This window comes from Abrus precatorius, unplaced genomic scaffold (genome assembly GCF_003935025.1).
Source record: "Abrus precatorius isolate BTA unplaced genomic scaffold, Abrus_2018 Scaffold4, whole genome shotgun sequence".
Lineage (NCBI taxonomy): Eukaryota > Viridiplantae > Streptophyta > Magnoliopsida > Fabales > Fabaceae > Abrus > Abrus precatorius.
The window spans coordinates 9,818,162-9,846,150 of NW_020874384.1; the positions used below are offsets into that span (position 1 = coordinate 9,818,162).

General features: G+C 34.7%; 1 protein-coding gene across 2 annotated transcripts; it reads right to left on the reverse strand.

Moving 5' to 3' along the window:
• Nucleotides 1-137: 137 nt before the first annotated feature.
• On the reverse strand, nt 138-26,643 carry LOC113865394. 2 transcript variants are annotated; one of them, XM_027499898.1, is made up of 8 exons: nt 26,478-26,643; nt 22,301-22,447; nt 20,821-20,890; nt 8,583-8,833; nt 3,511-3,627; nt 1,847-1,904; nt 912-1,070; nt 138-702 (listed from the first exon to the last, which is right to left on the reverse strand). In XM_027499898.1, the coding sequence occupies exons 2-8, from the start codon at nt 22,385-22,387 to the stop codon at nt 248-250; spliced, it is 1,197 nt and encodes a 398-aa protein (XP_027355699.1). In that variant the 5' UTR covers nt 22,388-22,447; nt 26,478-26,643; the 3' UTR covers nt 138-247. The 2 variants fall into 2 exon arrangements, with proteins under 2 accessions (XP_027355699.1, XP_027355700.1); XM_027499899.1 differs by lacking the exon at nt 912-1,070 and having other exon boundaries at nt 151-702; nt 26,478-26,602.
• Nucleotides 26,644-27,989: the final 1,346 nt, after the last annotated feature.

The following is a 27,989-nucleotide window of genomic DNA, read 5'->3' on the forward strand; positions in this document are numbered from 1 at the left end:
AATTGTTTAATAATTTATTTTTTATATTAATCTTCTTTTTATATAAAATATTTTTTAGAAATTTATTCAAACTAGCCTTCGAGTCCAATGACAATCCTAACAAGTAACTATGGGGGTAAAGTACCAACGCAAAGCCGAAAATAAGAACCCACTATATTCCAAATCAGCTGCTGTTTAGACAAAGCACTATCTATCTGTATTTAACGATGAAAGCAATTTATGCTGTCTAACGTTGGTTAGAAAACAATCATTTGCATGGCGCATGTTGAGAAAACTCCCAAGATGGCTGCTTAGTATCCGATAAAGGCACCCCCAAATTCAACACATCCCTTAACCATTTAATCCTATTCAAAAGTTCCTCCAAGTCCATGATTGCAGCTTCTGTCGTATTGGAAGACATGGAATTCAGACAAAGGCTTATATTGCTTCTCAACTTCTCTGTGGGATACTCATCATATCCACCATTTATGGTAGCCTTTTCTGAATTCTCAACTGAAAAACTAGTTCTTCCAATTTTATCATCAGACAAGTCATTGTCCATACCATTTCTAAAAGTGTTGCATTGCTTTCTCCTTGCCATGGATCGATCTAGACTGTCTGACGGACCCTCAAAATTTTGAGTCGAATGGGAAGAAAATGTCCTTACGGTAGTCTGATCAACCTTTACTGTTCCATCTGTAGCATGGATGTTCACAGCATCCCCTGAAATAGCAAAACAGGAGGATGAGGTTAAACAGCAAAAATAGCTTAAGAATAAATTAAAATATACAAAAATAATAATGGAACCAGCGGAACAAACAGCAACGTGAGAACCAAAGTCTGTTAACTTTATCGTGCATGGAGAGAGGTGTGAGGAATTGGAGAAAAACAAGTTCTTCCAATTTTATCATTAGACAAGTCATTGTCCATACCATTTCTAACAGTGTTGCATTGCTTTCTCCTTGCCATGGATCTATCTACACTGTCTGACGGACCCTCAAAATTTTGAGTCGAATGGGAAGAAAATGTCCTTAATGTAGTCTGATCAACCTTTACCGTTCCATCTGTAGCATGGATGTTCACAGCATCCCCTGAAATAGCAAAACAGGAGGATGAGGTTAAACAGCAAAAATAGCTAAGAACAAATTAAAATATACAAAAATAATAATGAAACCAGCGGAACAAACAGCAACGTGAGAACCAAAGTCTGTTAACTTTATCGCATGGAGAGAGGTGTGAGGAATTGGAGAAAATGGGAAAATGACCACAGCAGAGAACATGCCAAGGGCGGAGTTGAGTTCATTGAAAGAGAGAAGGAAGGCTGTAACATGGTTAACGACAATTGTCATGTGCTATGCGGAGAAGTGAATTCTGGTATGATACCAGAATTGAGGAGAGACAATATAGCAAGGAACGGAGAGAAAGAGAAGGCAGGCCAGCAATGAGAAAGGAAAGGATAGGGTGGGTTGGAGTATGCTGTTTTCTGCAGGATCTCCATTGTTATTTTCTGCACATTTTTGTCTTAACAAGGGGCTCCCTCTGCTTGTAAGGGAGCTTGGTACCCCTATTTTCCTTTCTTGATTTTGCAGAACAAATCAGGCATCAAAACCACCTAAGGATAGATGAAATAGCTCCTTCCTACCAACCAAGCATTCAGATCCCAAATAAAAAATAGACAGACAATGATTACCATAAGAGGCACTAGGAAGTGAGGTCACTACATATTTAACAACCAACCAGAGAAGCAACTGAGGAAAGGCTAGCTAAATTAATTTTCACTCAGCAAGAAGCCTATATTTTCATTCAAAAGAAATCAAATATATTATTTAAAGCAAGAAATCAAGAGTATATTTTAATACTGTTTTACCTGAATTCGCCGGATTGACTATATGAGCACAAGGTCGACTGCATCCACCCTCCTGCAACTTTTGCAAGGAAATGAATTATTGATAATGCGAACTTAGATATTTAAATTATTTTTAATAACCTACAAACTTTTGCAGAACAGAAAATCCATCGGCAACATGAAGACAAACAATTAATTTCAATAAGGATTGGGACATTCTTCAATATTCACATACCAATGAAGTCATGGCAGCAAAACTTAACACGAAATAGTGATGCAAGTACAGAAGCAAGGGATACTTCCATTAGAAATAATTTCAAATATTTATTTGTTTATATTTCCAGGCAACCTTATTTTTGCATAATTTTCTATTTCAAAGAGATGTTATGAAGGACATGGCATGATTTTGTTGTTTTCAGCGTTTCCTTTGCAAATTCTTGCAAACAAGAAACAAGTGATGACATGGTTATATTTTTTGTAATTATTAGTGAAAATATATTATAAACCAACTAGCCCAAAAGCTTAAGCTGAGTTGAAGTACATAAATGGTTTTATATCTAACATGGCCCCTCACACATGGGAGCTCTATGAGTTTGATGGATCCTTAGGGTTTGGTTCAATGATAAGATGCTCTTCATAACCTTGGGAGCCCAAGGTACTGAATTCTGAAGAGCAACAAGTATAATTTTTTTTTCACAAGAGTTCTCCTTTCTAAAAACTATGAAAATGCATATGGTGCAGTTAAAGTAACTCAAGTAACCCCTTGTAGTTTTAACACTTTCTCTATTCAACCCCAAAATTACACACTTAGAAAATAAACTTAGTTGGGGGGAGGGGATTGTTAGTTGAAAAAAAACGTTATAGTGCAGTTAAAGTTAACAGAAACATTAATTTTTTTCACTAAACCAAAGTTTAAGGTAGAACCGTGGGGGAGGGGGGGGGGGGGGGATGAGTCTTATCGGAAAAAAGTGAAACAGGGTTAGTTGCAATTAACCCTATTTTCTACGTAAGACAATCCCTCACTTCCTCACAAAAAGTTAGTTAACAGATATAGTCATTAGAATTTCATGATTCATTATTCAAACAATTTGGCAACTGGCAAGTCAGCAATTCATGTCATGTGATGAATTGTAAATAGCTTTCAACTGTGCAAAGCATGCATACATCGGAGTGATTTCATATTACAAATCGAACAATTCAAAGATTTTATTTTTCTTTTGGCTTCCCTTCACCAATTCTCATTAAGTAAATTGAAAATTCATATATAAGCTTGATTTTTTAAATAAAAAGGAACTCAAGGAGCACTAATGAATGTATCCTTTTTTATTTTCCATTTCTCTCCTTCCACTGTTCTGAAACAGGCTTCACAATCACTCACTCTGTGCGGCCTATTTAGCATTGCTTAGTTTTAATGTCATATAGATAGAGGCTTCTCAATTCTCATATGCACTTTGTTTTCAATTTATATGTGGACATATAATAATATAGCCAGAGAAAAATATGTACCGCAGAAAATAAGTTATAAATACAAAGAAAAGTAAAGTTATGGGATTATAAGTACACACTATATGTCTGGGCACTGTCTAAAATTTAGTTGACACAATTTAACCAGAGAAAAATATGCATGTAAGAAAATAAATTATAAATACAAAGACAAGTCAAATTATGGGATTATAAGTACACACCATAGGCATAGGCACTGTCCAACCTTTTTCTGGGCACCAGTCCAAAGATGGGCGCAGGTCCTTGCTGAAAGCTCTGTAAGAGTTCCCTTCACCCAGTGGGGGAGGTAGCAAATCAATCTAGAAAGACAAATATTGAGTATCACATAATACTAAAGTACATCCAGACAAGTAATGTTTAATAAACAAGACATAAAAAAAGTAGGAAACAACTTAAAAAATTGGGTATGTCATTTGCCCATATCTTGCCAGAATCAACAACAAAATAAAAACCACAACTATTTAATGCACCAAATTAGAAGAAAAATTGAGAGGATAGAGTGAGCCTTAAAACCAGAAAAGCTACATGATTGTCCATTTGATTCACATTCAAATAGCCAATATCCTTTGACATGGAAAAGAACAACTAAGCCTCTTTCCCACTAGGTGACATCAGCTAATGGATCAAACAATGCCATACTGTTTGATCATAAATCATATCTATAGCAAACTATTGACCTCTAAATCCTTAATGGTCTCACCCATATTTTTTCTTGCTTTCCCTTTGCCTATAGCTCACTACCCTCTATTTAATATACTATCCTTATTGAGTGGCAAAAATGAGAATATTAAGATGGATGAGTTGTCATACAAGAAAGGCTAGAATAAGAAATGATTATATAAGTGAGAATGCTGAAGGAGTCACACTCATAGTGGAAAAGATGATTGAAAACTGCCTCAAGTGGTTTGGTCACGGCCAGAAAAAATCTTTGGAAGCATTAATCACAAGAGTAGATAGCATGACTTTTAATTCGATAAAAAGGAGTAGACAAAATAACTTTAGAAGTTATTAATATAAATCCTTTGATGAATAATATTTGTGAAACTTCAGTTTTTGATCGAGTTCAATGATTTTGTGTGATCCATGTAGCCAACCTCACCTAGTGAGATAAGGCTCAGTTGTTGTATTGGGTTTCCTAAATGTCTTCTCAACACATGCTCAAAACCCCAAAGGCAAGTTTCTATTTCAACTTTTACTTCAGAGCATTCATTCCTAATTCAATCTTGAATAGCATGGTTACTCATCCATGGCAATATTCTCACCTATGCTACATTGAATTTATTCTCTTGTTGACTTTTTACTGACTATTATTTTGTTCAAATATAACATTGCAGGTCTTATAGCTGTATGGTGAATTTTTGCTTTAAGCTTGACTGGTATCTTCTTGTCACACATAACACCTGAAGCGCTCCTCCATTAATTCCATCCTGCTAGAATCCTATAGTTCACATCTTCCTCTATTTCTCCATCATTTTGTAAAATAGACCCTATATACTTGACCCAAGTGACTTGAGGTAAAATTTGTTATCCAAGTTTTACCTCTAAGCTAGAGTTAATAAGTCTATTTCTAAATTTACATTCCATATGTACTCATATTTTACTAAGAAAAAGCCTTGAGCTTCCAAAATTTGTCTCCACATCTCAAACTATTTATTGCCTCCCTTCATTCTCCAACTATTCAATGATATAAACTTAATTTTAAATAAGTTAAATGTCTGTGGATATCTAATCTAATAGTAAAGATTTACTTATATTTTAAACAATACATATCATATGTTAAAATAAAGCAATGTCAGCCTACTATCTATTAGTGAAATTTTTTTTTTCCAAAATCATGTTTCAACTTTGATTTCCAATCTCACCATTCTCGGCTGTGTTCTTACTTTCGACTGGTGTTTGCCCATTTTTTGGTACTATTTCTTTCTCCTTTTGTGACCTATGGCGTTCACTCACCTTTCCAATACTAAGCCTGCCATCTTCACCTTCCACAATACTACTTCTCTATACTATGAGTAGTTTGAATGGCTAAAACTATGCTATTTTGGTTTTTAATATTTATCTTTAGCTTGTAGGACAAGATTATGAAGATCATCTTACCATAAAGGTCACTGATATTGCTGAGGCAGATCATTCTCGATGGGAAAAGAGTAATGTCCAACTTTGTTGTATCATTAAGGTCATTCTTCATCCACCTATGAGACATCTTATGATAGGGTTTAGGGTACCTGTGAAGTCATTTGAGCACAGGCTAAATTGCCATATACCAATAGCACTCAATGTCTCTGAGATTTGTCACCTTATGATAGTTATTGGTGCTCATCACATTAAGGATTCTACGGCTGCCTATTTGGAAAGAGTAATTGGCCTCCTTTATGATATTAATGAATTCTTTATTCTAACCTCCTATTGATACTTCTAACAATAAAATCAAGCAATGACAACAACTTTTCATGTTACTGGCCTTCTATGATTTTTCTAAAAAGTATTCTCATGTTTGTGATCAAATTTTGGGCTGTCCTACCATTTCCAACATGGAATCTACTTGACCCACCATGCTTCATCAACTAGACATCAGCTGAGGTTGTTGTTCCCCTTACACCTGTAAATTCTTGTGCTTTGGTGTTCTATTAGGTTGATAGTGCTCATTTTCACAAATGTGCCTACCTAGGACTATACTCCATTAGGTTGATATTCTTCATTCCTTGATGACACCTTTTTCAAGTTTGTCATATTGTTTGATTCTACTTCTACGTATACCTCTTGAGTCTTCAAATATTTCTTAAATCTCCATTCACTTCTATCCTCTAGAGGAATTTCAATTACTACTGACTTCACCTCTTGTTTTCCCTTTACAAATTTATTAACATAGGCAGCACTCTGCGGTTTCACTCCAGTCCAATGCCAGTACTACCTCTGACTCATTTTTGTAGCCACCTCTTCTTCCCCCTCGAACCCTACATCCGGAATTAAATCTTCTATTGTAGTTCATAAAGGTATATGTTTTATCTGTAATTGTTTCACTTTTAATGTTAATTTGAGTTATTACTGTTTATTTCATTTCGATTACATTTGTCTCTCTATCTTTTGTTTCTATTTTTAAGTCTATAGGTAATGCCCTTACTTATCCTGGTTAGTGCAAGTCATGATTGATGGACGTGTGCACTTTGGCATAATGATACCCGAGACTTCATTCCCCCTCCTTATAAAATGTCAATTGTTGGTTATAGATGGGTCAACATTGTTAAAGTTAGTCCTAATGGCAAGGCATACTGACCAAAGGCCCGTCTAGTAAGGTAAAGGTTATACAAAACTCTTTTGCTTGAATTATGGTGATATGTTCTCTTCAGTGGTCAAAATGATTTGTATGATTTTTCTTGTTTATTGCAATCATTTGTCATTGCAAACTTTATCAATCTCATCAATAATGCTTTCCGACATGGTGATCTTATGGAAGACGTGTATATGGAACAACCTTCTAATTTTGCTGAATGTGCAAGTCATTATATAATATTAATCAATCTCCTTGAGCATGGTTTGGCTGAATTAATTCAAGAATTCAACTGTTTAGTACGATTCAAAGAGAGGCTGACCACTATGTCCTCTATTGCCACTCAGCTACTGGTTGCGTTTCCCACTTGTTTACATGAAAGATATTGTCATCATAGGTAGTAATCACCATGGAATCACAAATAAAACAACATATTTTCAGCACTTTCAAATAAAAGATCTCAATAGACTTAAATATTTCTTGGGTACAGAGGAAGCACAATTCAAAAATAGTGTTGTAGTCTCTCAGAGAAAGTATACCATAGGCATTTTAGAAAAGACAATTGATAAATGCCAAGTTGACCCTCTAATGTATCCTAAAGCCAAGTCAAGGGTTGTAGATTCAAAGACAGAGAGACAACTTATTTAAAAATTGAATTATCTCATTGTCACGCATCCTAATATTTGTTTTGTTGTGTGGTAATTTAATTCTCAACTCTTCTAGATAAAAAACATTGGGATACAATTGCTTGAATTATAAAAAATATCCAGGGAACTGATAGGAACTCGATTAACTGAATAAAACACAAATCCAAACAAGGATTCCAAAATGGGACTCAAAGATCAAGCAACAATATTTTGCAAATACACCAGAGGAAAAGCTCTGAAACAACCAGTAACCACAGCAAGGTCCCTTACTGTGCCAATAACCCACTAACAGAAAAGCATAATCCACTAACAGAAAAGCATGCTCTATCATGCTATTCCCCCATCCTGTATGCCTCCAAATATCCTAACAAATTCTCCTAACTTTCTTTCACCATGTTGGCATTCCCATCCTCCCGTGCCTTCTTTCTTCTAGTGGACAGCTTCCAGATCTTGGGCCTTGGTGGCCCAATACTCAGAAGAAACTCATCCATAGACTTATGGGACCTATTAGGAACTCCAGGAAAAGAGCTTTTGTGTGAAGACAAAGGGCACACATGAGTTGTGAAATAATTTGATACAGATTGGACAAGCTCAACTCCAGATAGAAGATCTATCACTAGGTATTGTGTCTTTCTTGGTGATGACTTAATCTTTTGAAAAAGCAAGTAAACTGTTGCAAGATCAAGTGAAGAAGTTGAGTATCAAGTCAAAACTTCAACTACTTGTGAACTCATATGGTTCTAGTAGTTACTCAAGGAACTAAAGTTTGGAGAGATTACACAAATGACACTCATCTATGTATAGCCTGAAACTCAATGTTGCACGAGAGTACCAAGCACATTGAGATAAATTTTCATTTCATTAGAAAAGAAGTCTTATCTAGAGATATTGTCACTAATTTGTTCATTCCAATGATCAACCGGCTAATATCTTCATTAAGCATCGAAGTGTCATCGCATCAACTATATATGGAGCAAACTTAGTGTAAATAAGAAAATTATGTAATTTATAAAAACCAAGTAATTAGCATGATTCTTGGTAACAATAGATAATGTATTTATTATGCTCTCAATATAAATACTTCATTGTGTATTCAGACACAAATTTATCTAATGTCTCTTGTTCTCTCATTGCTCTTGACAAGAACAAAAAGGCAGAAGGACACAATTAAAGAGAAGATTTAAAACATGCAAAATCTATAGTGCAAATGGGTAAGGACTAAAAACTTTGATAGTACCAAATAATTTGTAGCATTTGCAACTCATTAAAAATTGTAAAAAAATGAGCTATTCAACACAAGTAGACAGCAAAGACTTCAAGACAAAAAAGAAGATATTACCTGAACTTCATCATTTCCCAATATTTTAGTTACTCTCCCAGACCAATAGCAACCATCTGTATACCAATCTACCAAATCCCCAACCTTCCAAACATTATCAACGATAACAATCACCTTTGATATGGTATTCACATCAAAGTTTTCATTTTCACGATAGACAGTAGGAAATGGAGGTCGCAATATCAATTCCTTTTCATGGCCCTTTGACTTGCTAATTAGGGGCTTTTGATACAATTTGATCCATGTTATCCCTGCAACCAAGTTGTGTAATGAATATAACTTCAAAAGAAATAGAACCCTTGCAACTTTTATTGCAAGTATCAAAGTATGTAGGGGGATATAAAATAAAGGATGAAGGACAAAGGTTAGGATTCTATGATAAATATGCTCATGTTTTGAGATTGAAAAGCTCTCTTGAGCTTGTTATAAGCATCTTTGTAATTAAGTAATAGGCAAAACGTCAATTGAGTATTTTAACAAAGAAGCAAGTCTTGGGATAGTATTCTTAAGGTTAGCCAAGTTACTCAATGGTATAAGTTAAGATGTCTCATATTGGCTAAGAATAGTATCAAAATACTCTTTATAAGGGCTTGAATAGTCCACCTCTAATGAGCTAACTTTTGGGAATGTGTTAAGTCTAAGTCTCCCAATATGGTTATTAGGGCCTATCCAGTTTAAATGTTGGGCTACCCACAAATATCCGTTCCTAGTGCAAACTTCACGTACAAGATGTCCAACCTTAGGCATGAAGAATGTGTGTCAAGATGTCTCATGTTAGCTAAAAATAGAGCCAAAATACTCCTTATAAAAGCTTGGGTAATCCTTTTTCTATGAGTTAGCTTTTGGAAATGAATTAGGCCCAAGTTTCCTAATAGTATTGTTATGAATAGCTATAATAGACTTATTAAGATTAGGGTTTATGTTAGTATTATAATAACATGCTTGCCCCAATATGGTTACATATATATTCTTATAAAGATAAGGGTCTCTATACATTGTAGAACATCCAAATTCCAGTACACTAATCTGTCTCTCTCTATATGCTCTCTCTCAATTTTACATGGTGTCAAGAACCTCCTAGGGTTCCTCCTTCGTTGCCATTGCCGCTGCTGCCACCACCGCCGCTGCAAAAAAAAAAAAAAAAAGCAGCAGCTTCAAAAAAGGCTGACTATGATTGCTGTGGGGATGAAAAATTTTTCCAGTGACCAGAATATGCAATAATTCGACGTTTAAAGTTTGAGTGCAACGTTTCTTACTAGCCATTGAGACGAAACCCAAGCAGTTCCATCATTATTTGTGGATATACAATGTCTGAATGTGATAGACAGTATGTGTAGGATGTGCAGCACAAGGGAGCTGTTACAGAGATTGTATCTCTATCCAAACTTGGTTTGAAGAAATTTGAAGAAAGATTCCTTGCTTGGAGTATATGACTTTAATATCCAAGAAGTATTTTAGAATTCATAAGTCGTTTGTCTTTAAATTTTACAAGTATATATGTGACGTCTGCTCATTTATTCCGAAATTTAAAGGCAAGCCTCTCTATATGCTCTGTCTTAATTTTACAAGTATATAGTATAAAATCTACATCCAAGTGTGATGTAATTGGATTTCACAATTTTTAGCTAATTAAGGACAAGACTTCAAAACTTTCTCTTGGTTTGACTAGACCTGTTTGGCAAACATAGAGGCCAAAATGAAGGCTATTCTAGAAATTCTTTGGAACCACAAAACAGTGGCAAGATGGAGCAATGAGTTGAGTCTTTGGAACAATCCATGGAGCTTTAGAGCAAGATAACCCTTGAGCAGAATGTACAAGTTCAGAGCCTAGAATATTGTAAGACTCCCTTGGGGAATATAACAAGTATTAAGTAAGTGGTTCACTGTTTCATGTGAAGATGCTATATGTTCAAGTGAGACTTCCACTGTTATATCTTCCACTCACAAACTCCCCATTACTACCAGCGTACAAATATTGTACCTAGTTCAAATCTAGCACCTCTAAAACCTTGTTAGTCAATAGCATCTCTAGTTCCTAATCTATGCTCAACTTGGCACCCTAACCATAATGTCCTTAGGCTAGTTGTTAAGTAATATACTATTGCTAAATAAAGTTCAATGCATTTTGTTCCTCTTGTTGTTTAGGTGAAGCTCAGAGTACATTCTTTACTTTCTTTCACTGTTTACTGTAAACTTATTGAACTTGAGTTCAGTGACTTGTGGGGCCTGCACCTATATAATCTTTTTGTGGCTATCTTTATTTTTAAACCTTTGTTGATGCTTATTCAAATTTGACACATATATCCTCTCGAGCAAATCAGGGATCCTTTTTGTTTATCAACATTTTACAGCAATGGCAGATATATAGCTTAATTGGGATCAACAGTTCATAGCTTTCTCCATGGTTCTTAGTGATTTGAGAATAGTTCAGACTCACTACCCACCACCCCTGCCAGAATGGTCCAGTTGAGTGCAAACACAGACACGTAAACAGGCTTGCCTTTAAATTTCGGGATCATGCTTTCCTTCCTACTGTCCACCTCATAACCCGGCATTCCACAGCTTCTATGCATTTTAATAATTGCTATAACTTGTTGTTCAGCCAAACACTAGGCTTCAAAGGTTGTGCTTGTTTTCCTTTCCTCAAACCATATATAACCCCAAGAAACAGTCCTATTTCTCTAAAGAGGTATGCTTTCCTGAATAACCAGCCTCACACAAGCAAAACAAGTTTTAGGGCATAATTTGTGTCTAAAAATGTTATCTTTAATAAGCATCAATTTCCCTATCCTAGCCTCATTCTCACTCCCTCTCAGAACTCCTCACCTTTACCCAGTGCCATACCACCTTACAATTTTGGCCAGCTACTCTACACTCCATTCCTCACAACAATCCTCCACAAATTCCCACGCCTAAACTGCAACAGCATCCCCTGCTCTTCCTTAGCCACTCCTGCCCAATGTTATCAATGGCAGATGGCGGGTCATGGCGGAAAACAAAAAAACTGCCATAAAATTATGGCGGATGCCATGGCGGGTTATGGCGGAATAATGGCGGTCATATATATTGCAAAATGTGATATAAAATTAGAAAAACTAACTACATATAAAAAGAAGGTTTTGAGAAAAAAAGAATAAAATGGTTGTACAATAGTGAAAAAAAAACTGAAGTTATAAAAGGAAAGTAGAGAATTAAAATAAATATGGAGAAGGAAACTTGGAAGTGAAAACAGAAAAATAGAATCAAGAAAACAAAATAATAAGGAAAAACGAAAAAAATGGGAGAGTAAAACAGAATGGGAGAAGGAAAAACAGAACTGAAAAAAAAAAAAAAATAGGAGAGGGAAAAACTAAGAAAGAGGGAATAATAAGCTGAAGTTATAACAGAAAAGTAGAGAATTAAAATAAATATGGAGAAGGAAACTTGGAAGTGAAAACAGAAAAATAGAATCAAGAAAACAAAATAATAAGGAAAAACAAAAAAAATGGGAGAGTAAAACAGAGTGGGAGAGGGAAAAACAGAACTGAAAAAAAAAACAGGAGAGGAAAAAACTAAGAAAGAGGGGCAGAGTCCAGAGACACAAAATAGAAATGGACTTCGGAAAATAGGGCCTTCCATTCACAGTTGCCGGAAAACAGCCGGAAAGGATGTCTTCTCTGGCGAAAATGGTGAAGGAGAAAATGGCTTTAGAGAAGAAGGAAGAAAAACAGTGTAGAGAACCCTAAATATTTTACCCTTCAGAAAATTGACCGCTTGAGAAGAGAAGGTAAACCCTAAAATTTTAAGTGGAAAGAGTCTATTTTGCCCTTAAAAAAACCCTAAAATACATAAAACAAGGACAAGATTGGAATTTCGCTATCTATTTTGCCCTTAAAAAACCCTAAAATACATAAAACAAGGGCAAGATTGGAATTTCGCTCTCTTTCTCTATTACACTTCAACACGCACACCAAGACACTACAACTAGGGCTTAACCCCTGCGAAGAAATACTTCACAGCAACAGCAGGTGGCGGACCGCCACTCCACAGCGGCACAACAGCCAACCGACGCTCCATTGCGGCACAACAGCAATGAAGAAAGGAAGAAAATATGTGATTTAGGGTTTGGGCTCACGGATTATCTTTTCGGAGCAGGTCCAATCAATGGCCCAACTCAATTTTTCCCACAAAAACGCCATTTTTTTACATTTTCCGCCATGGCTGCCGTTACCGCCATGCGCGTAACGGCCGCCATGGCGCCGCCATTGAAAAAGGCCAGAAAACGGTAACGCTGTAACGGCGGGGTCAAAAACCGCGACCGAATTCCGCCATGGCGCCGCCATGGCTGCCATTTAACAACACTGCTCCTGCCCAAAAGAGTACTGCCTCAACCATCTAGCCTCATCATTCCCAAATGCTTAGCAAACCCAATGAAGCATTTGACGATCTTCCTTAACCTTAGCAATCTTAATTGCAAATAGGATCGAAGCCGTCTAGGATCACATGGAATCACAATCTTTTCCTGTAAGATTGTGGGACCTACGATTATATCCAATCCTTGTGCCCTGGTTGAATATTTTGACCCAGTGAGAAAATAACTAGTTGCCCATTAATTTTTGACCTGCTTGTAGTGTTGGAACCCTAGTCTCATGCGGTGACCACTTCAGCATCTTCTCTGTTTTAATACAATTTTTTGTGTTCTCTGTGTGTGGGTGCTTCAATCTTCGTTTTTGAGCTGTGTTGGGTGCTTCTGTATGGGTGGTTTGTGCAATGTGGTTCGTGCTCCATGTGGTGTGTTCGATTTTGCTGTGTGCTCTCTGTCTTGCTGCTGTTTCAGTTTGTGGGTACTTTGTGCTCTGTCTTGATGCTGTTTCAGTTTGTGGGTACTTTGTCCTGTTTCAATATTATGCATCTTCCATTTTTCTACTTCATGCTCAGTTTTGTGAGTCTTGGGTTTTCTATTTGTTTTCTTTGCATGGCTCCCAATACCAACACTACTAGGAATGAATTTCGTGACAGCAGATAAGAGAAGGAGATTCAATCAAGTTGAGTTGCCAGGAGTGAATTTGTTGGTAGAACTTTGAAATCAAAATCAAATAAAAATGTTGTTGGAGCAAGAAATGATGTGGCATGAAATCATAGAGTTTTTGTTTTTGGAGATGCTAGGAGGATTAAATGTAAATATTTTGAGAATGAATATCCTGGAGTTTATCACTTCAAACATAATTTGGCAGGAAAAAGCAAAACGTTGGAGCTTGCATGGCTGTCCCTAATGATGTTTGAAAGCAAATGTGGGACATTGTTGTTAGATTGCAAAAAAAATTCATTATAAAAACAAGCACACAGTAATAGCTTGAAGAAGAGGCAGCAGGGACTGATGTTGGTGAATGCGAAAATATAGGAAAAAGAAAAGCACAAGGCAATGTTGAGACTCCAACACCTCTTTTCAAGAAAAGAAGAGTGATCACCCAAGCTACAATCAATACAATTATTGAGACAAGTTTGGAAAAATGATGCATGGTTAGACATTGCTTCATTTTACTACAATAATGCAACATTTTTCAATGTTGTCAAAAGTGAAGAATTTAAAAAGATGTGTAACACAATTAATATGGTATAGGATTTAAGCTGCCATCCTACCATGAAATTTGGATAAAATATTTGAAGCAAAAAGTTGAGGTGAAAAATATGGTTTTGGAAGATCACTAAGCTTGTTGGAAAAATACCAAATGCAATATCTTGACAGATGGATAGATCGACAAAAGGAGGACTATACTTTATTGATGCATCTGACACATGCAAAATAGTGGACATAATTTTCAAGATGATAAATGAGGTTGATGAAGGTGTTAGGGAGGAAAATGTGGAACAAATTGTGATGGACAATGCTACAAATAATAAGGCAAGGATGGAATAGTAGTTGAAAATCTAGTCACAAATAAAGAGTTTTGGAAATATATTATGAATTGTTTGAGGGGTGCTTATCTTTTAATTAGAATGTTGTGTATGGTGGATTCAAAAGACAAGTCAGTCATGAGTTTATGAGGAAATGGATTGAGCTAAAGAAAAGATTCAAACCAACTTCAATGGCGTTTAAAAAAAAGTATATACGATATTAGTTCAGTTTGATAATTTATAACTTTGGTTTGAAAACTCTTTTTTTTTCTCATTCTTTAATCTCTAGTTTCATGCCACTATAGGAGATAATTGATGAGGGATCGGACAATCAATTGCATAGACCTTTACATGCTACAGGCTACTACCTTAACCAAATTTTGCATTATGCTGCGGATTTTAAAACTAATTTTGAAATTAAGCATGAATTATGAGTGTCTAGAATTAATGGTAGAAGACTTGGCAAGATTGAATAAGATTGACGGTTGACTAAAATATTTCAAAGCTAAAAAAAGATTGTTTGGTACAAAAAGAGCAATTATTGGACTGAAAGTCAAAACTCTAGCATAGTGGTAGGAATCTTATGGTGAACAACATTGTAAGGCAAAAATTTGTCATTTGTATATTGAACTTAACATGTAGCTCATTTGGTTGGGCATAATTGGAGTGTTTTTGAAATGGGAAGTTATTTCTTAAAATTACCAAGTTATTTATTGTGTTAAACTATTAATTTTGTTATTTTTTAGGTTCTTACCAAGAAAAGAAATTGTTTAAAGCAAAAGAGCCAAACTTTGACATTGAGAATGCCGCTTTTAATGATGATTGGATTGTAAAGAGAATGAACTAAGATCAGATATGGATTTAGATGAGAAATCAATTCAAGCTAGAGAAACAAGTAGTGTTGTTGGTAGTACAAGTGTACCTACGGATAATTTAGACCTTTCCCCTACCGATGATGATGATGAGGCTAATGTGGATCCTATTGATAATGAACATTTTGAAGATGATTATTTTGATTGAAGCTTGCAAAATATAATGTTGCAGATTAATGCTACTTTAATAGACTTGCAAAACATATTAGTTTGTCTAATTATGTGTTGTATTGAACATTAAGTCAATGACTTGCAAGTTTATTTTTAGTTAAATTATGTTATTTAGAGGTTAATTTCTTTATCTATGATATTTTTTATGCTTGTATATATCTTCAAGTCTAGTTTTACATGTTTGATAGGATCTTACAATTAATGTTATCAATGGCGGATGGTGAGTCACGGTGGATAGCCAAAATACTGCCATAAAATTATGGCAGATATGGCAGTTTAAGGCAGAAGCATGGCAGTTATTAAAATAGAGAAGGAATGTCAAGGAAAGCTAAAACAAAGAGGTTTAGAAAATATATATAAGTAGATAAGTCAGGGAAATAAACAAGTTTAAGCCCCTAACTCAATGCTATTAAAGCAATAAAACATTGAAAACCAAATAAATTAGAACTAAATGAGGAGAGACCTAGACAATAAATAAATAAAGAAAGAACAAAATAACTGGAAACTAAAACCAATTAAACACAGGTTTTCCAGAAACTGGACAAAAAACACCAGTAACTCACCAAAAAGCCATCGGAGAGCAATGGGTTGATGGGTTGCACAAGACTAAAAACAAAGGTCAGAGAAAAGGTGGAAAATTGCAGGGAGGCCCAATTGGTTTTTTGAAACTCATTTGAAGCCTTTTCAGTTTTAACCCAAATACTCCTCAAAATCAGTTCTGCAACGTTAAAAATTTAGTACATTTTGGGTCTGGAAAAGCAATTTCCACTGCTAAAGTTTCTACAACAGCTATGACAATGAAACACAACACAAACCTACGTTTTAGGGTTTTTCTTTTTGCAGGTCTCTCTAGACTGGGTCAGGTAAAAGGCCCAATTCACTTTTTTCCTCAAAATCCGACATTTTCTGCCATAACCACTGTTTCTGCCATGGTCGCCAAGCTTGTATCAGCTGCCATGGCCCGCCATCCAAAATCTGCCATTTTTCACCACGTTTGTAGTGGTTTGGGTGAAAACCAGCGCCATGGCGGATGTTTGTGGCGCTGCCATTTGACATGACTGTACGATCCTTTGATTTACAATCTTTTACCCCCTCCTAATCCTAGGTAGGATTCTGATCTTCACAACATTGATTCCAAGCCTACAAAATTTGCTACTGTATGTAGAGACTACCAAACACACAGCTTATATACCCACTCCAAATCTAGAATACAAAAACCAAGATTATGTCCTACTGTTGTAAATAGGTGTAAATATAGGAGATTATTTCTATTCATCACAAATTTATTTCCTTTTCCTATGAACATATTTCATTTATTTTTTTATTCTCCTTGTAATTTATAATTTCCTTATTTAGGCAGATTAGCTTCCTATAAATTATATAGACCCTATACAACAGAATATATCATAAAATAATATTCTAATTCCTTTATACTTATTTTAACTTGGTATCAAAGCTAGGTCAATCCAGGTGACTGGCTTAGATAAGTAGATAAGCCGATGGTTGGCACTCATGATCAATGTGAGTGTCCACATAGAAGAAACAGTGACACTAGATGAGCCCTAGTAGAGAGCTGTAAGCACCCATGTGTGGAGGGTGTGAAGCCCAAAAAGTGTCATTAAGTGGACAGAAACCCAGATGGAAGAGAACAATAGTTGCTCTAGTGTAGGTCTTAGATGCTTGTGGATGAAAGAAACTTCACTGTGGAGGAAGCCGATAGGTTCACACTTGAGGGGGAATGTTGGAGTCAAGTGTGAATTAGTCTCACATGGAATGAAATATGAGCAAATTAGGAGTCTATATGGAGATGGACCCTTGTACCCATTGACTTAAGGTTTTGGGGTTACATTGTGGTGTCGTACACCTTGTGAGGCTCCTTACCTAAAAACTCCCCCTACCCATGTAAGGCTTGAAGAGAGTAAGAGTAGTATTAGGCAAAAAACATTCAATTCTTCTCACCAGACTAGTTCAAGATCCTCAACTTCTCAAATTTGGCTTCAGCACAAACGTTTTGGACATCCTACTTTTAGTGTTCTTAAGTCTTTGTTTCCTCATTTGTTCACCAAAGATCTGTTGACTCTTTTAGTTGTAATATTTGTCAGTTTGCCAAACACCATCGTACGACTTTTCTTCCTAGTAATAATAAAAGTAGTGAACCTTTTGATCTTGTCCATTCTGATGTATGGGGACCTGCTCCTACTCCTAATGTTTCTAGTGCAAGGTAGTTTGTTTCATTTATAGATGATTGTACACGCACTACATGAATATTTCCAATGAAAGATAAGTTTGAGGTCTTCCAATTATTTGTGAAGTTTTATTGGATGATCCAAACCCAGTTTGGGAGATCAATTAAAAGAATACGATCTGATAATGGGAAGGAGTATGTGAATCGGAACCTCTCCAAGTTTCTCACAGGTAATGGTGTTGTTCATGAATTGACTTGTGTAGATACTTCACAACAGAATGAGGTTGCAGAAAGGAAAGATCATCTTCTTGAAGTTGCTAGGGCATTACTCTTTCAAATGTTTGTGCCTAAGTCGTATTGGGGAGAAGCTGTCTTAACTGGCACTTATCTGATAAATAGATTACCTTCTCATATTCTGAATGGTGTTAGTCCTGTTCAACTCATGACTACTTACTTTCCTTCTATTACTAGCCTTCAGTGTCGTGTCTTTGGATGTTCAGCCTTTGTCCATGTTCATAGTCCTCATTAGGGAAAATTAGATCCTCAGGCTGTCAAATGTATCTTCATAGGTTATGCTCCAGCCAAAAAGGGATATAAATGTTATCATCCTCAAAGTCATTGAGTCTGTGTCTCCATGGATGTCACCTTTCATGAAAGTCTTTTTACAGTAGTCCTAAGCTTTAGGGAGAGTATAATCTAGAAGCTGAGTCCATTGAGTTGTCATCTGTCCCTCCTATGCAGAATTGGATGCCTTCACCTAAACTACTGAGGACAATAGTATCCTTGATAGGGATAAGGATCGTGAACCAGCACACAATGATGAAGATAATTTTTATGGTGTCAAATACCAGAGAAGACAAAAACCCGACCCAATCCAAAAGCAACTTCAATAGTCCAAACTGAAGGTAAATACTCAAACCCCTAAACCTTCTGACTTGCCCATAGCCTTGCGAAAAGGAAAAAAATCTTGTGCTAAGTATTCTATATCTCAGTTTGTGTCCACTAAACACCTTTTTGTACAGCACCAGAGCTTTGTTTCAGCTATTGATTCTGTTAGAACCCCTACTTTAGTACAAGAAGCCTTAAAGGATGAGAATTGGATTTGAGCCGTGAATGAAGAAATGAGTGCATTAGAGAAGAATATGACTTAGGAGATTGTTGAAAAACCCAAGGACAAGAAGGTTGTGAGATGGATATAGATTGTGAAGTATTGATCAGATGGCACTCTAGATCAGCACAAAGCAAGACTTGTTGCAAAGGGATACAGTCAGACCTATGGGATTGATTATGACAAGACGTTTGCCCTAGTGGCAAAGATGAATATAGTGAGGATCATTCTCTCCTTATTAGCTCATTTTGGTTGGGAGCTTCATCAATTCGATGTTCAAAATAACTTTTTGCAGTGAGACAGAGAGAAAGAAGTCTATATGGAGATCCCACCAGGATATGACCCCATTGATGGAAGGAATAAGGTGTGCAGGTTAAAAAAGGCCTTATATGGCCTCAACCAGTCTCCTCGTGCTTGGTTTGGGAGACTTGCCTAGACTATAATTTCCTTGAGATACAGGCAGAATCAAGGTGACCATACTCTTTTCATTAAACATTCCAAGGAAGGCAAACTTACGCTTCTTTTGGTAAATGTAGACGATATGGTTATTGCAGGTGATGATGAGCTTGAAAGACAGGCTCTAAGGGAAAAATTAGCTGCTTAGTTTGAAATGAGGGAAAACTAGATATGGAAGTATACACCAATGCTGATTATGTAGGGCCAATAGTTGATAGGAGATCTACAACTGGGTACTGCATGTTTTTGGGGGAAAACTTGGTTGCATGGAGGAGTAAGAAGCAAAATGTTGTTGCAAGGTCAAGTGCAAAGGCGAAGTTCAGACCTATGGCTCAAGGGGTCTGTGAGTTGTTATGGATGAAGATCATAATAGATGACCTCAAAATAAAGTATGAGGTTCCCATGAAACTATTATGTGATAATAAGTTAGCCATTAGTATTGCACACAACCCAGTTCAGTATGATAGGACTAAACAAACATATTGAGATAGACCGACATTTCATCAAAGAAAAGTTGGACAAGGGCTTGGTAATGACTACTTATATTCCTTCTGAACACCAACTACCAGATGCTCTAACTAAAGGCCTATCAACAGAGCAACTTCAGCAACTTACTTGCAAGCTGGGAATGGTTGATATCCACTCACCAACTTAAGGGGGAGTGTTGTATATAGGCGTAAATATAGGAGATTATTTCTATTCATCACAAATTTATTTCCTTTTCCTAAGAACAAATTTGATTTATTTTTTATTCTCCTTGTAATTTATAATTTCCTTATGTAGACAGATTAGCTTCCTATAAATTATATAGACCCTACAGCAGAATATATCATAAAATAATATTCTAATTCCTTTACACTTATTGTCAACTCATACACCGCTGCTTAGTATTGAAACCAAAACAATCCCAACTGGCAAGTAGCCTTGCAATTAAAGTATGATACTATTAGGGACCAGCCCAATAATGAGATCCAAACCATGATGTAGCAGGTTTGCAAGTTTATTTGCAAAGGGGCAGAAGAGACACAAGGAGACGAGACAGTTAGGATGGTTAGAAATGTTAATTAGACAGTTAGAGAAAGGCGGAAACCCTTGGAGGAGGATTGGCTCCTTGAATTTCTTTGAATCAATAACAGAAGTTTTTCTTCCATTTTCCTATTCTACTTTTGTTTTCTCTCTCAAATCTTTTGGGAGTCAACAGATACTCAGCAAAGGAGTGCTAAAGAGTCCCTAGTTCCTCTTCCAGCTTATAGACAATCAGTACAAAGCAAACGAGTCTTTAGAATCAAGTAAACCAAGATGGCAACATCAACAAATACAAGGCTTCACTAGTAGCAAAGGTATTCACCATTCTCTTCAGTAGTCAAACCTATGAGAGTTTGTATAAACCTCACCTTGACACTTTCTCATCAAAGAAGGAAGGTAATATACTGAATTTGACTCAACTATATTAAACTCAAACAAGAAATTAAAATATTTATATTAACCAAATAGCACAAGAACATTCATATAAGAAGCTTCAATAAGCTAATGGAACTCTAGCTTCAATTTTAAATCAGAGCAAAGACATACTTTGATCAGGGTAGTCAAAATACTCCAATAGATGGGTTACATCAGCATTTTTCATGCGAATCCCTCTAATCTGAAAGAATAATGTAAAAAGATTTCAGGCCACAGCAACACCAAATACAAAAGTTTATATTCACACACATGTTCAAAAAAATGGCAGATATTAGTGGAGCAGCTTAGTCCAGTAATAAAAAATATTTTGAGAAAACTAACAACAGCACAAATGAGTAACCAACTGATGCACATAGGCAGATTACCAAATTGCTGAAGAATTCTGCATGGAATTATTTTGCGAACCACAGACAGTTATTTAATCAAAATCAGAATGTAGCAGGAAAAAATTTCAATTTAAAATGAAAATAGATTTTCACTGAAAAGGATCCAGCATTAATCAGATGAAAAAAAAAATTCCTGACTTTTTTATGGTTATTTTATTTACTATTTAGAACCTATTTGGGTATGGTTTTAGAGAAATCCTTATAAAAGGAAAAAAAATTATTATAAATAATAAATAAAACTTCTCTCGTTAGTTAAAAACAACTTATCTCTTCACATTTGAGAAAAATTAAATGAGAGAGCTTCTTAGAATTTCTCAAAAAATAGAGAAGTTTAAGTTCTTTCTAACTTATGGAAAAAGTTCTATTAATTTTTTATACTGATTTTTTTTCCCCTAAAAGGATTTCTCCAGAAGTAAGTTTATCCAAACAGGACATTAGTATCCAACTAAATCAAAACCTAGACCTATTAATGGCGAAGATATACAAGAATCTAATGCTTACAGAAACTAAACTTTTTAATAGTTTACACTAAAACATTGAATTTATTTAATGAGCTATATTAATGCATTAAGTAAAAAGAGTTAGTATAGGACTAATCACAAAGCCAGCTAATAGACACAGTTACATAATTCATAACATTAATTAATTTTTTCCACATGAATAGCATATGAGTGTTCCAGTTATTTTCCTCCAACAAATGTCAAAACAATTGTTCACAGGAGCACCAAATATGGAAGAGGTGTTTGATGAAATGGGTCTCATTGAAAAGTTGGGCGTTTGGGTTTGAGTTAGCAAAAACACACTTGCAGTAATCAATGTTTAAAAACATTATTAATGCAAGTGATTAGTCTCTGAAGTCTGAACAGTCAGAGTCTCATGTTGAAAAGGAAAGGGTAAGTACAGCTTTTTTTGCCATACCCACTATCATTGCCATAGCCAATACAACAAAACCAACTGTCATGAGAAATACACAATTCCGCAGATATAATATGGTGTTTTGTTTGAAAATGGCAGTGCGATGGCTGCTATTTAACAATACTGATAGAAAGATCCACAAATTTCATAAGAACACAATTGCATGTTTACTAAAATGCACATTTGATAGATGTCTCTTGTAAGCATCCAAAACAAAAAATATTTGAGCTTCCTATGCTTTGCACTTCAACCTGTGAATAAAACAAATTTAGTGAAGGTATAATATCTACCTTGCATCGAAACCATGCACCGCGAAAACCATATTGAAAGCACCTTGACTCAGCCAATTCCCCAACTTGAAATGGAAGATCAGGCATCTTTAATAGGCACTTCCACTCTCCTCCACTCTTTTAAAACAAAATTGTGAGAAAAAGGGGCTGAAAAGATTATTACAAAAGGCAACTGTTAAACAATCATGTTTAAGTTCTCCAACTTAAGATAAGTAACTATGTAGACTGAACTAAATAAAGTCGCAAATTTGGGAAGAAATACATTTGGATATAAATAGTTGAGTAATTGTGTTCAAACAACAACCAAGCCTTATTCTACCAGGTGAATTCAATTACATGAATCACATGATGCCATTGAGTTCAGTCAAAACTAAATTCTCAAAAACATTATTAATTAATAAATATTTTTAATAACTTTGTTTAAGGTTCTTCTCGGACTCCCTTTACCCCTTTCTACGACACTAAAAGTCATTCGATATATTCACTAGTGCTTTCAAAGGTCTTCTCTACATGCGATTAATTCATCTAAAGACAATTTTTTGCCACCTTTTTCACGATAGGTGTTATTCTACCATTCTCACATATATGATCATTTCTTATCCTAGCCTTTCTTATGTGGCCACTCGTTCACCTTAACATTCTCATTTTTGTCACTCCCACTTTTTCCTCATGTTGTTCCTTTAAAACACATTATTCACTACCATATATGATAATTGGTCATATTGCAATCTGGAAAAACTTTCATTTCAATTTTATAAGCACTTTACAATCACAAATAACTCCTAATATTTTTCTCTACTTTAACCGCTCAGTTTGTATTTTATGAGTAACTTCTTCATTGATTTCTCCATTATCATGTACAATCAATCACAAGTACCTAAACTTGAAGACTTGTGGTATAAAAGAAGAATAAAGTTGAAACTAAAACTTCAAATATCATGGTATCACCAAATTAGTCCTTGAACAATTTTTATTTAATAAGTCCTTCAATGATGTAAATTGGTACCATTTTCATTCTTATGTTGCCTCAAAATAGTCCTACAGTAAGACAGAAATGATGATATTTTATATTTTTACAGCACTTATTCAATGAAAAAGACTTTTAAATGACTACAGTAATGAAACCCTAAACTTTGCATATAAAATACAAGGGCATTTGTCACACTTAAGCTAGTAATTAAATGGAATTGATGAAAGGTATTACATATGTCAAACTAATAAAAAGTATGTGAACTAACTTGTTAAGTGTCATATGCTTAATTTTAAGGCTTGACTTGCCTTAGCTTATTTTAGGGCCTAATTATAACACTGTCTACAAATAGGTTAACAGAATTAGGAACCCACGGTAGATCATAGTAGTCAATAGTAGCTACAGCAGTTGCTATCACGGAGGTGCAAAGTAGAGTGACTGGGTGCCACTATCTCATCGTTGTCACGTCTCTATGTAGCGGCCATCCACAAATCGAGGCCACTACTTCATCCTTAGTCAAATCCCCACTTTATCCTCCCTTTCTGAATGTTTGGAAACCTTTAAGGGGGGCAATCTTGAGATTTTGCCCCCTTAATACATTTTTGATATCTTCACCTCCCTCATCAAGCTAGCCCTAAGCCTCTATCTCATTCCCATCTCTTAATTCTCCTCATTATGTTCTTCATCTTCGTTCTCTACGACACCCTCTTGCTTCCAGTGTCTTTCTTCATCTCTGGTGAAGCTTCCGGCACAACAGAGTCTTTCTCTGATCATCTTCTTTATCTCTGGATGAAGCTTTCAATGTGACCCAAACGTTTTCCGGTTATCATTTTTATCTTCAATCTTCAACTCCAGCAAAGCTTGTCTAACGTGACCCAAACATTTTCCAATCATCTTTATCTCCTATGAAGCTTTTGATGAACCTAAATATTTTCCAGTGCCTGACCATTCCCTGTTTTATATTTTCCTTCTCTGCTTTGATTTTTCTACTCTATTTTGTTTCAAATTTCGATGCCTAAAATAGAAGCAATGATTGCTCTTGCCAATCAGTCACAAGGAACTACCTCTACTTCAATTTCTTTATGTGCATTAGTGAAGCCAACGGGTAATAATTTGGATATAGGATGACAATGGAACAATTTGGAAGACATCAACAATAAAACGTCTGTCATTCGGATTTTAGTGGAAAAACTACTATTGGTGGTATTACCCAAGCAAAGAAGCATCATATGGGAGCATAGTTGTTAATAATGCAGTATAGTAGCGCTATCGTGTCGTTGGCCGCTACGTTGCGGGGCATTTATCCCGTCATGGTGGTTGTAGTAGGTAGTGGCCATACACAACATTTGATTAAGATAGAGGATAGAAAGGTTATTTACTATACTTTATAAAACCTATATATCTAATCAACTTCATCTTCATCTTTTACGTATGAGGCAAAACAATTTCTAACTTTCTTTCCTCCTCACCGGCTCACCCATTCAATTTCGCCAACCAAATCAACTTTTCTGGCGTCTACTCTTTGGTGTCTCCTTTTCAAGGTCTCTGATCACCAGAAAAATCAGTTTTTCTAGCATCTTCTTCGTTTTTCATTCACTGATCACTTTTGTTTCAAGCTCTTTTTTTTTTCGTTCATTCTTTGCTTTGTTGTTCATGCTTTGCTTTTTTATTTGCATTCTACTTTATTGTGCATGATTTCATGTCCTATTTTGCTGAAAGAGATAAAGCTCTGTTTTTTTAGTCATCTTCTGTTTTTCTGTTCAAACTTTTTGTGCATATAACATATATAATATGCACATTACAAATTTTTAAATAGCAGTCATCCTAATACATGCTATTCTGCTATAGCATTTTAGAAGTCAACCCCTATCCGAGATTAACAACTATGGATGGGAGTAAAGAGAGATGTTAATAGCTGTCCAATGATTTTCAAAAAAATAAAAGAAACACTAATAGCAACTCATGAGAAGAAGAAAGCTAATAAAGAGGTGCAAGGAATTCAAAATATTTGTAATAAAAAAATACTTGCAACCTCAAGTATGTTAGTGGCTCCACTGCCATCGATAAAGAAAAAAGTGTCAAGGATCCCTTGGAAGTCAAGGAGATGAATGGCAAAAAAACAAACTAAGTATAAATGATACTTGTGTCAAAGAGGCAAAAATAAGAACAATTCAATATACAGAGTGATTCCTTCATAGAAATGAAATTGTTTTCAATGTTGTGCACCCAGCAAGCTTCAAATTAATAGTTGAAGCTATTCAAAGTTATAGCTCACACTTAAAGCCTCCTAGCTACTATAAGTGTAAAGTTTTTCTTCTTAAAAAAGAGTTAAATATATAGAGGAAATATTAAAAAGTCATGAAGAAAAAAGAGAAAAGTGTAAATGTTTAATTATATCAAATACATTTGCTACATAATGTATTGATTTAATGTTGAAAGACATTGAAAAAATAGTAAGAGTCAAGAGAACAATTCAAAAGAACAATACAAATTTCAAATAGTAAGAGTCAAGAGAACAATTCAAAATTTAAAAAAATTTAAAAAGACAATACAAAGAAGATAGTATTGACACAACATTTTTTAAGTTGCAAATATATTTGTTATTATATGATTGTGTATTCTGTTGTTTCTTGTTATTAACATTTAACATATAATCTTTTAAGTCTATATACCTGTTATTAACATTTTAAATTTATAAATTTTTTCATAAACTATTATTTTTAAGATATTTTTTATTATATCTTATAAATTAAAAAGATATTTTTGAAATATTTATCACCGTTAATTTTAAATTAATAATAATAAAGTTAATAATTTATTTAAAAAATATAAAAATCCTTTAAATTTTAAGATAGTAAAGGAATCACTAAATAAGGAATACTATACTCTCTAATAGTTCATATCTGGCCTGATTTACATTTTCTCCTAACAAATTTCATCTATACGTTGGTTGAAGAGAAACATGAAAACTTTTGTTTGGAGGTAGAAGAGACGAGGTCGACAATGTTGTTGAAATTTTGGGTAGGGGAAAAGACTCTTAAAGGAGCATGAAATCAGTGTTGACTAAGAATCTTCAACAGTGATTAGAGAAGATGAGGAAAAGATTATTCTATCGTGAAAGTTATGTTGGAAAATGATAAAGGTCGACGAATCATATTGATGGATAACATACAACTGCCAAAACAGTATAGAGAAAGAACAACATACTGTGTTCTAAGGTGAAATTGCATAGAATAGAAGACATGCAGTAAGCACGATGCACAGGAGCAACCAAAATCTTGAGGACGGAGGCAGGAGGACGCAAGCGCACCCGCAACAAAGCACTGGAATCTGAAACCCTAGAAGTGTCTTGTGTAGGAAACTTTTCTGTTCTGAGTTTGCTTTTTCACAACTTTTTTTCTTTTTATACTTTATTAGAAAAAAATTTATAATTTTTTTGTTAAAATATCTTTTATCATGATACAAAATATTTGACTTTGTATAAAAAATCTTTAAAAATCTTAAAATTTATTTTTTAAAATATTAATAATTTTAAAAAGTAATATTTAAAATATAAAAATTAATTTAATTTCAAAAATTTATTTTTAAAAATAATTATAAAATTTATCATAAAAAATATATATCAATTTGTAAGATGTTATTTTAACTTTATAATATTTTTAACTTTAAAATATTTATAGCATGCATGTTTACACTAATCTGTATGTTATGATACATATATTATATTACATCAATCAATATGTCAAAATATATGTGTCTTAATCGTACCAGTCAATATATTATAATATATATATCATAACAACATTAACTAATATGTTACAATGTATATATTATAATCGTATAATTTCTATACTACTTCATATTCATCACTTTCACATTATTGAGGACTTCATAATATAGATAGTTGTTGGTTAGCCGCAGCAACACAGATACACACGTATGCCGACCTGACACATAATAAAGCCTGTGATGTCTTTTCTTTTTATTTTCATTAATTTTGCGCAGTCATGGAAAAGCACCTAACACCCTCATTTTCCTCAGATCTTTACAATTGTCCCCGTCTTTCACACCCTAGTGTATTTCTGTGACTATCTATACTTATTCTCATCATTTCTCATATCATTCTCATTCTTTCCCATATCCTTTTTATAAATCAACGTGACATAATATCTAAGTCTTAATCATATAACTTAATGTATTACAATACATGTATTATGAGTACACCTTTCGATGTGTCACAATACCTATATCATAATAACATCCATCACTCTATCTGACTTATGTATTATAATCACATCTCTCATAATTTCTTCATCATGTCATATCATTTACTTTTATACATAAAACTATTTCTTCATTTGAGAATGGTATAACACTTGTGATCAATAACATAATTTCACTCATTTCACCATACACCAGTCATCACAAACATTCATATTTATAGTATCATATCCATCTAACACAAAATATTTTCAAACAATTTCACATCACTCAGATCAATACAATGTGCCGAAGGTCGGACACCTCTTGTGTCAGGCTTGTGATTTATTATTGAGTAATTTATAATATTTTATACTTGTTAAATGTTAATTTATAATTAGATGGAGTTTGAAATTTATTTTTATACTTGGTATTGAAATATAATTAGATGGAGTTTGAAATTTATTTTTAAAAAAATGTGAACAGTACCGTATGAACAGTGTCAATAAATAGTAAAAC